Genomic DNA, 10,262 nt, shown 5'->3' with positions numbered 1-10,262 from the left:
CAATATTTGTCCTTTTGTGATTGACTTATTTCACTCAGCATAATGTCCTCCAGTTTCATCCATGTTATGAGATGCTTCACAGATTCATCATCCTGCTGTTTTTTGAGTGTTTCTTGCTTGATGTATTTTTTTCCGTCCTTTGAGTTTTTTTTTGTTTGTGTCTTTAAGTCTAAGGTGTGTCTCTCATAGGCAGCATATACACGGATTGTGTTTTTTATCCATTCTACCACTCTCTGTCTCTCTGTTGGTGCATTTAGTCCATTTACATTCAGCATAATTATTGATAGGTATGAGTTTAGTGCTGTCATTCTGATGTCTTTTTTTGTGTGTTGTTGACAGGTTTTTTGTTCCACTTTATTTTCTTTGCTGAGTTGTTTTTTTAAATGTATTTTCTTTTCATCTTTTTCACTGTCGTTGATTTTGTATTTGCTGAGTCTTTATATTTTTCTTATTTTTTATTTTGATGTGTAGGATTGTAGTTTCCTTTGTGGTTACTTTAATATTTACCCCTATTTTTCTAACTTTAAACCCGTCTTTTATTTCTTTATATCGCTTTGACTTCCTCTCCATATGAAAAATCTATGTCTACATTTTTTAGTTCCTCTTTTTTGTTTTAATGTTTTTATCTTTTACATATTGACGTCTCCGTTTCCCTGTTTTCAGCGTTTTAGCTTTGATTTATTTTTGTGACTTCCCTATCTGAGTTGATGTCTGGTTGCTCTGTCCTGTGTTCTAGTCTTAGGTTGTTATCTGATGTTACTGATTTTCTAACCGGAGGACTCCTAAAAGTATTTCTTGTAATTTTGGTTTTCAAATGAACATGATTAGATTGCTTCACTAAATCTGTTATGGTATTCAAGAAGATGAAAAAGCTCTTCAACTTTGTTGTTTTTGTTAGGTGCCATTGAGTCAGTTCAGACTCACAGCTACCCTATGTACAACAGAATGAAACACTGCCTGGTCCTGTGCCATCCTCACAATTGTTGTTATGATTGAGCCTATTGTTGTAGCCACTGTGTCAGTCCATCTCATTGAGGATCTTTCTCTTTTTCGCTGGCCGTCTACTTTGCCAAGCATGATGTCCTTCTCCAGAGACCAGTCCCTCCTGATTACACATGTCCAAAGTATGTGAGACACAGTCTCACAATCCTTGCTCCTAAGGAGCATTCTGGCTGTACTTCTTCCAAGACGTATTTGTTCATTCTTTTGGCAGTCCATGGTATATTTAATATTCTTCACCAACACCATAATTCAAAGGCATCAATCCTTCTCCGGTCTTCCTTGTTCATTGTCCCCGTCAAATGCATATGACCAAAAAAAAAAACCTCAAACCCGTGGCTGTCGAGTTGATTCCGACTCATAGTAGTTTGGCTTGAGTCAGGAGCACCTTAGTCCTCAAAATGACATCTTTGCTGTTTAAGATTTTAAAGAGGTCTTTTGCAGCACATTTGCTCAGTGCAATAAGTTGTTTGATTTTTTGACTGCTGCTTTCATGGGCATTGATTGTGGATCCAAGTAAAATGAAATCCTTGACAATTTCAATATTTTCTCAATACATTGAAGAGTTGGTCATTAAAAAACACAAAAACAAAAAACAATCCAACAACTCATCTATTTCAGGTGTTATGCAAGTTCTTTTTCCTTAAGCCATGTGAATGTTAGTGAATAAAGAGGCTCTTATTGGAATTAATGTGTTAAAAGTTTTTATCATACGAACTGGACACTGTTCCATTATATTTGGAAAAAAATGTGGCCTTGACAACTTCAGTGATCCCTAGTAAATGGAGCAAAGTGTTGTCTGATAAAGGCTGTGCTCCAGACACTTTAAACTATTCGTAAGCATCTCCTGAATGTCACCGACATACATCATGTCTGTGACATTGCCTTGTGTGTTTTTGCACATGCTGTTTCTGTCCTTTAGAAGGCCCTGGAATGGGTAACTGATCAGCCACCCAGGCCACAACTTCGGCATCACTTCCTCTGTGAAACCTTCTCTTATTTCTCCAGACAGAATTAGGTCCTTTGATCTCTTTGCTCTGATTTCAACTTCTCCAAAATTCTGTGATTGAACTTCCATGTTCCTTCAAGTATTCTTTTTTAAATGTTTTTCTTCTGCATTGTATTATAATTCCCTCAAAGGTACAGCCTGTATCCTATTTCCTTTTATTCCAAGTGCTGATCCCAGTGCCTCACAATTACAATTGCACATCACTGAAAATCCATAATTTACATCTCAATCCACTGGACAAAGAACTGCTTAAACTGGTTTCTCTAGCTTGAAAATAATTTTTACTACACTTTAATTTCTTCATTAAATGCATGAGTGGAAGGTAGCATTCATGATCTGGAAGATGTCCAGCCATGGACATTGTAGTGGACATCTGTGACTTGGACTTCCCAGCATCCCACCCTTCTTCCTTCTTTTAGAGAGGGACTCAGCTTTTTTCTTTGCAGAACAAGCTCCAGTCTGTTTCATCTGGGCTGGATAAGAACATCAACTAGGAATTTTATGGTGTTTGCTCCACCTTCTCTTAAGTTGTATGACTTCCTGACTCAAGAAATGCCAATCAGATTCTCTCTCCTGGGAAACTGAATATTGATACAAAGAAGGAGAACACGTGGAGTCAATCTATTGCAATATCAGCACCTTAGAGGGTCATTCCAGTAGTTCCTGATCTTTACATCCTGGGAATAATGCTGGTTGCTATCCCTTTCCAAGGCCTGATTATTTCAATTTTTCAATTCTTTAAGCTGCCCAGTGTCCTTCCAGTGATTTTTATGCTACTTAAGTTTACCAGAGTAAAATGAAGGATTTATCACATGGACAGATAAATGTTTCATTTCAAGAATTTGCCAGCCATTGTTACTTTTATCATGAGCAGTTTCAGCACAAGGGCATAGCAATGCAGCCCCATACTGTCTTTCCATTATTGCAGAGTTAGACGTAAACCCCACAAGTTATTTCATTCACTTTATTTCCTTCTTAACAGTTATGAAATATCCAGACACTTAAGAATTACCTCTTGCTTCTGACCATCACCCAGGAGTCTCATCCATGTGCTTGTTACACCTTTGCCTGGATCATTATCTGATTTGTCAATCACCCTGCGTACTAACCACATTTCAAACTAATATCTTTTTGTCAGCAACAGGTCTCACCACTGGTGTCCCTGTAAGGCTAGGCAGTTGATGAGAAATCAGTACAGTGCATTTATCAAGTCAGGTGTTGGTGTGTACTTTATGTTTATAAAAGAGAAAAATGAATGAATTTGCTGTGTTAAGAGGAAATTATTACTCCTCTTTCACTCAGGGAAGACCAAATTTCTTAGATTTAACTCCTTTTATCTCCTTTCAAATAAAAAAGAAGAGAACGGTCTTTGTTCTCTCCCTAGCAGGTCACTCATTCAGCTGTTGTTATTCTTTCTAAGAGGCTGTCAACATTGGCTTCCAGGGCAAGATACTGGAAGAGTTAATCTATGCACAGCGTGCAAAATAGAAAAGGATGTTGAAATTACATTAGGTCAACCAGAAAACTTATTACAGGAAGAAGTACCCGCATTCACTAGCTTTCACTATGGAACAGTGAATGCTTTTTCATGGACCAACTAACATTTTGAAGCAGTGTTTCAGGAGATAGTCTGCTGACTGCAAAAAACTAGCCTATGGCTTTGAATCAAAGTTGGAGTTAGCACTTCATCTACACACATAAAAGCTTGCCTACTTCCCAAGAGCAACAGTTATTAAAAAACAGGAAGGTAGGACCTCCTTTTTTTCTATTAAAGGAAAAGAGAAAATTATTACCAAATAGAAAACCTGCATCTCAGTTCATCCTCATGAAATGACCAAAGAAGAAAGAAGACTCAACTCACCTCCTTTAATCTCCAATGCTATGGTGAGTTTCTTATCATTTCCCAAACCCCAGTACTCAATACGGCAACAGTACAGGCCACTGTCTGTCTTGACTGCATTCTCTATAGTCAAAGAAACATTCCTTGCCAAAAGGGACCCCTTTAGCTTATAACGGTAGTCCTTCTGAAAGGTGACGTGGGATCTATTAGTATGGACAATTAAATCTCTGCACCCAAGAAGAGAACAAGTCCCTCGGCCCCAACACATGGGTACGAGTGTTCCTGAGTACGTGCAGGGGAGTGTGACAGGCTGGCCCACCACTCCACACACTTGTGCATTAGAAACTACAGCATCTGCAAATAAAAGGAAGAGAAACAGAGAATGAGGGCTCAATATTTTAAGAAAAAATTATTTTACTTTATTATTTCTTTCTTTCCAGGTTTCCTTTGTATAGTTTATTTGGTTTGTAATCATGTGACTTTATAGCTTGAATTTAAAAAATTAATCATTATAAGCATTTTTCTATGTTAAAAAGAAGTACCTACTAAAATGTAAAAATATTTACAATGAACTCTCTAATAGCTAATGTAGTGACCTGAAATAAAAAGTACAACTGCAGTATCAATTCACAAATTCTAAGAAAAAGGAAACTCAGCTTACCCAGAGAAAAGAGTTTTATTGGCACAGATTTTTTGTTTTTCTTTAATTTGAAAATGAGTGGTTTAGTTTACCCCAAATATGATAAAACCAATGTTAAACCTGCAATTTCCAGATGTTGCATTTCTGTGAACTATAAATACCAAATATTCCACACCCTGTTCAGCACTTACTGAAAAAGATCAAAGACTATAGCCTTCAGTGTGGATTATATATCAACATAAAACAAAAATCCTCAAAACTGGACCAATAAGCAACATCAGGATAAATGGAGAAAATATTGAAGTTTTCAAGGATTTCATTTTACTTGGATCCAGAATCAATACCCATGGAGGCAGCAGTCAAGAAATCAAATGACCTGCCGCAAAAGACCTCTTTAAAGTGTGAAAAAGCAAAGATGTCATTTTGAGGACAAAGGTGCCCCTGAGCCAAGCCATAGTGTCTTCAGTCACCTCATATGCATGCGAAAGCTGGACAGTGAACAAGGAAGACCAAAGAAGAATTGATGCCTTTGAATTGTGGTGTTGGGGAAGAATACTGAATACACCATGGACTGTCAGATGAAAGAACAAATCTGTCTTGGAAGAAGTACAGCCAGAATGCTTCTTAGAAGTGAAGGCAGTGAGTCTTTGTCTCACATACTTTGGGCATGTTATCAGGAGGGGCCAGTCCCTGGAGAAGGACATCATGCTTGGTAAAGTACAGGGTTGGCGATCAAGAGGAAGATCCTCAAGGAGGTGTATTGACACAGTGGTTGCAACAATGGACCGAGCATAACAACAACTGTGAGGATGGCGCAGGACCGGGCAGTGTTTCGTTCTGTAATGCACAGGGTTGCCATGAGTTGGAACCAACTCAGTGGCACCTAATAACAATGGCAGTTCTGTTTAAATTTTTGAGGAACTGCCAAACTGTTTTCCACAGTGGCTGTACCATTTTGCATTCCCACCAGCAATGGAGGAGGATTCCAATTTTTCTACATCCTTACTGATATCCAACATTTCTTGTGCTGGTCAGGGCCCAAGATTCACGACCTGGGACCCGTGGGCTGCCCAGAGAGTCAGTAGCTGAACCCTGGCTTCGGCCCTGCCCCGGAGCCCGAGGGGTGAGGCCTGTGGAACGCATTCACGGAGCCCGCCCGCCCGCGGGGCTTGGCTCTGGAGGTCCCTCCCCGAACCCTCACGCGGGCCTGGGAGGAGATGGGGATGGAAGAGGGTCTCGCCTCTCCGGGGATGGAGGGGATGGAAGAGGAGGAGGAGGCGAGGCTCCGGGCAGGCCGGCAGGGAGGTGGGGCCTCAGAGTGGGGACACTGGGCCTTTGGGCGACCAGGCCTCCCGCCGTCACACAGCCCCGAGGGTCGTGGGGGAGGCCCGCCTTTCCCGTCCATCTTCAGTTTAGCTGTCCAAGTTAGAGCAAACACAGTACCTCAGTCATACCATCAGGCTGCTCCAAGCCGACCAACTTTCCCGACAGACTGGGCCCAAAGTACCCCAAAAGGAGGCGGAGCAAATACTGCCGCTCGCATTAATCTCTTAGAAGGATGAGCACTTCATATTCCAGAAAGATGCAATTTGTATAATACATTCAATTCTACTTCATTACATCGTCTCCTTTTCAAATTTAATTAGTAGCTAATCTAATTAGCACCCTTACAGTTCTTTTTCCCCCTGGGAACACTGTCCAAAGAATGGCCAGATTATAACATGATTTGTCAGAAACAGGTTTGCAGGCACCAAATACTCACCTAATCAGTGTGAAGAACTGAGTCCAGATAAAAAGAAAATTAATTTTTTTTGAAATATCTATCACCAGGAGGGATAGGGTTAATATAAAACGTTAAATGTTTTAGTGTTTGGTAAGTCCAAAAAAACCAAACCCACTGCCTTCAAGTCAATTCCGTAGAAAGTGTTTAATAAATATTTGGTGGATTGATGAATGGGGAGACACAGAAATGCTAAATTATCCAGTGAAGGTCAAATAGCAAAAGTCCCTATTCTGTATGGACATGGAACTCCAATCTCTTGATCCTAAATTGCACATTCTGATACCTGTAGTTCATGCAAAATGAATCCCAAGGGTTTGAGCAACATTTCCCCTTTCACTTGCATATTCACATCAATTCTTCATCTAGTCTTTTGTTCATTTACTCATTAATTATCATGGAGCATCTTCTATGTGAAAGGCATGACTAAGTTTTCTAGGGAATATAAGCATTAAACAAACAAACTTTTTTTTTGCCGTTGTGAAACTTCTAAGGAATAAGCTGTTGGAAGCAAAATAAATCGATAAATGGAAGCAAAGCGCTCTGGAGTCAGGTTTTGTGGCGAAGACGGCATTTGTGCTGAATCTTTTGGTGAACAGAGATTGAAGAAAAAGAGTGGACTAGGCTAATGCAAGTGAACAACTCATAGTAGCATCGTGCATGTTAGGATCAAAATGGGAAGATGGCAACTACTACTACTACTACTACTTCCTCTACTGCTCGTAGTTACAATTGTTTAACGCCTAGTTAGGACCTTTGTTAACCACCTCATAGTGCTTATTTTATTTAATTCTTGCCTTAACCCATTGTCTGGTATACGGTAGGTATATTTGTTGAAGGAATGAGTGATTATTCCCTTCTTATAGGTAAGCGGCAGAACACCTAACTCCAAAGTTCAGCTTCTTCTCTTCTGTTGTCATTGTTGTTAGGTGCCGTCCAGTGGGTTCTGACTCAGGGACCCTATGAACAACAAAACGAAACACTGCCTGGTCCTGCGCCATTCTCACAATCGTTGTTATGCTTGAGCCCATTGTTGCAGCCACGGTGTCAATCCATCTCCTTGAGGGTCTTCCTCTTTTTCACTGACCCAGTACTTTACCAGGCATGATGTCCTTCTCCGGAGACTGATCTCTCCTGATAACATGTCCAAAGCATGTGAGATGAAGGCCCGCCATCCTCCCTTCTAAGGAGCATTCTGGTTGTACTTCTTCCAAGACAGACCTGTTCGTTCTTCTGGCAGTCCATGGTATATTCAATATTCTTCACCAACCCCACAATTCAAAGGTGTACAGTTCTTCTCTTCTACTTGCCTTTTATTCAACAAGAGTTGGTGAACTGAAGTTTAGTACCGTGCTTTCATGAAATTGTCGTTAGGTGCCATCCGGTCAGTTCCAAAGCATAACCATCCCGTGTACAACAGAATGAAACACTGCCTAGTCCTGCGTCATCCTCACAATCCTTGCTATGCTTGAGCCCATTGTTGCAGCCACTGTGTCACTCCATCTTGTTGAGGGTCCTCCTCTTTTTCACTGACCCTGTACTTTACCAAGCATGATGTCCTTTTCCAGGGACTGGTCCCTCCTGACAACATGTCCAAAGTAGTGAGATGAAGTCTTGCCATCCTTGCTTCAAAAGAGCATATTAGCTGTACTTCTTCCAACACAGATTTGTTCTCCAACATAATAATTCAGATGCATCAGTTCTTCTTCAGTCTTCCTTATTCATTATCCAGCTTTTGCATGCATATGAGGCAATTGAAAGCACCATATCTTAAGTTAGGCGCACCTTAGTCCCGAAAGTGACATCTTTGCTTTTCAACACTTTAAAGAGGTCTTTTGCAGCAGATTTGCCCACTGCAATGTGTCTTTTGATTTCTTGACTGCTGCGTCCATGGACGTTGATTGTGGATCCAAGTAAAATGAAATCCTTGACAACTTCATGGAATCAATTAGATAGAACTGTGTAGTCCAGGAAAGATGGAAAAGATGTGGGAAGTGGACAGACTTAAGAGGCTATTGCAATTGTCCAGGCAAAGATCCGACCAGCCTGAATGGAGCTGGTACAGTAAGAATGAAGAAAAGATGGGTGTGAGGAACATGATTTGTAGGTATATTTGGAAAGACAATATAGAGGAAAAATTCAAGAAGGAATCCTAGATTTTGAACTTAGCAGACATATGAAATTGTTGCTAAGACCAAGATGTCAAGAAGGGAGAGAAAAAAATTCTGCTTCTGTCATGTTTAGTATAGAGAGGAAAGGGCATCATAGATAGAAATGACTTTCTGCAATGATAGAAATGTTCTATATCTGTTCTGTCCAGTATGGTAGCCAATAGCCACACGTGACCATCGAGCACTTGAAGTATGAGTAGTGTGACTGAGGAACTGATGTTTTTCCATTTTACTTAATTTTAATTAATTTAAATTTAAATAGCCACATTGGGCTGTTGGTTTCCATGTTGGATGGGGGACCTATACATCTCTGTTTACGTTCTCTTTCATGGTATTCTAGTAGTTACTAAGGACTTGTAGATAATGTCAAGGGCAGATGGAGCAGATTCAATGTAATACGTTTGCTATGGTTTGAATTATGTCCCCCCAAAACTGTGTGTATCAATTTGGCTGGGCCATGATTCCCAGAATTGTGTGGTTGGTCTCCATTTTGTGATTGTAATTTTATGTTAAAGAGGATTAGGGTGGGATTGTAACACCACTTTAACCAGGTCACATCCAGTGTAAAGGGAGTTACCCTGGGGTGTGGCCTGCACCACCTTTTATCTCTCAAGAGATAAAAGGAAAGGGAAGCAGGCAGAGAGTTGGGGACCTCATACCATCAAGAAAGCAGTGCCGGGAGCAGAGCGTGTCCTTTGGACCGGGGTCCTTGCACAGAGAAGCTCCTAGTCTGGGGGAACACTGAAACGAAGAAGGCCGACAGAGAGAAAAAGCCTTCCCCTGGAGCTGACACCCTAAATTTGGACTTTTAGCCTACTTTAACCGTGAGGAAATAAACTTCTCTTTGTTAAAACCATCCACTTGCGGTGTTTCTGCTATAGCAGCCCGAGATGACTAAGACAGAACTTGGTACTGAGAGTGGGGTGCTGCTCTAATAGATACCTAAAATGTGGAAGCAGTTTTGAAACTGTGAATGGATAGAGCAGTGGCAGCAGCAAAGGACCACCAGCAGCAGAGAACCTGCAACAGCAGTCAAGCGGCAGTGGCAGAGAACCAACAGCAGCAGAACCAGGAGACCAGGGAAAAACGGCGCTGGAGCCGACCCACGGAGCGAGAGAGCTGAATGCCTGTGAGCAGGAGGCTTCCTGGCGGAGTGGGGTGCCTCTGGGCACTTATCGGTGGAGCTAGGCTTGCTGACCCACGGAGCGAGAGAGCTGAGTGCCTGTGCGCGGGAGGCTTTCTGGCTGAGTGGGGTGCCTCCTGGAGCTACAGAGCTTTAGAACACTTATCCCAGCAGGGCAGATGTTGGTGTGAGGCCCGAGGAGCTGAGAGGCCAAGAAACCAGAAAGCAAGCTGAAGAGACAAGGGACACAAGAAGCTGAGTTGCCTCGGTCTCAAAAGGTATGGCCATGACCTCTGGGGTTTTAAAAGGTGGAGCCATGGCCTCTGGTGTTTCTAAGGGTGGAGTTGTCACTCCGATGGACTAGGAGAATGGTGCGCCTAAAGCCAAGGGAGCAGAATTGCTGTCCCAGTGGGCCTGGAAGGCGGAGCTGAAGCCCAGGGCTGAGGGGCCTCCACTCAGAATCTGGAGAGTGTGGAAAATACCTAGAGTCTGGAGGGCAGGGCTATTGTGTAAATTGTCTCAGAGAACAGAGGATTATTTTCAAAGCCTTGAGGGCTAATGTAATGTGTTCCGATGACTTGCCTGGTGCCTGTTGTCACTTCTTTTCCTCTAGTTTCTCCCATTTGTAATGGAAATGTCTAGCTTGTGCCTGTTGTGCCATTGTACCTTTGGAAGCAAATAACTTGTATTCTAGATTTCA

At 41.6% G+C, this 10,262-nt stretch overlaps 1 protein-coding gene across 1 annotated transcript in view; it reads right to left on the bottom strand.

Moving 5' to 3' along the window:
• The window catches only part of LOC101346747 (adhesion G protein-coupled receptor E4-like), a 64,654-nt gene that overhangs the window by 26,550 nt on the left and 27,842 nt on the right, over positions 1–10,262 (bottom strand). The window contains exon 4 of the mRNA XM_023733082.1: positions 3,870–4,202. Within this exon, the coding sequence (XP_023588850.1) occupies positions 3,870–4,202 (333 nt within the window). The remainder of the gene's footprint in view (positions 1–3,869; positions 4,203–10,262) is intronic.

The sequence above is a fragment of the Trichechus manatus genome, unplaced genomic scaffold (genome assembly GCF_000243295.1).
Source record: "Trichechus manatus latirostris isolate Lorelei unplaced genomic scaffold, TriManLat1.0 scaffold00057, whole genome shotgun sequence".
Taxonomy (NCBI): Eukaryota; Metazoa; Chordata; class Mammalia; order Sirenia; family Trichechidae; genus Trichechus; species Trichechus manatus.
This window is presented reverse-complemented; position numbering and strand designations above follow the sequence as displayed.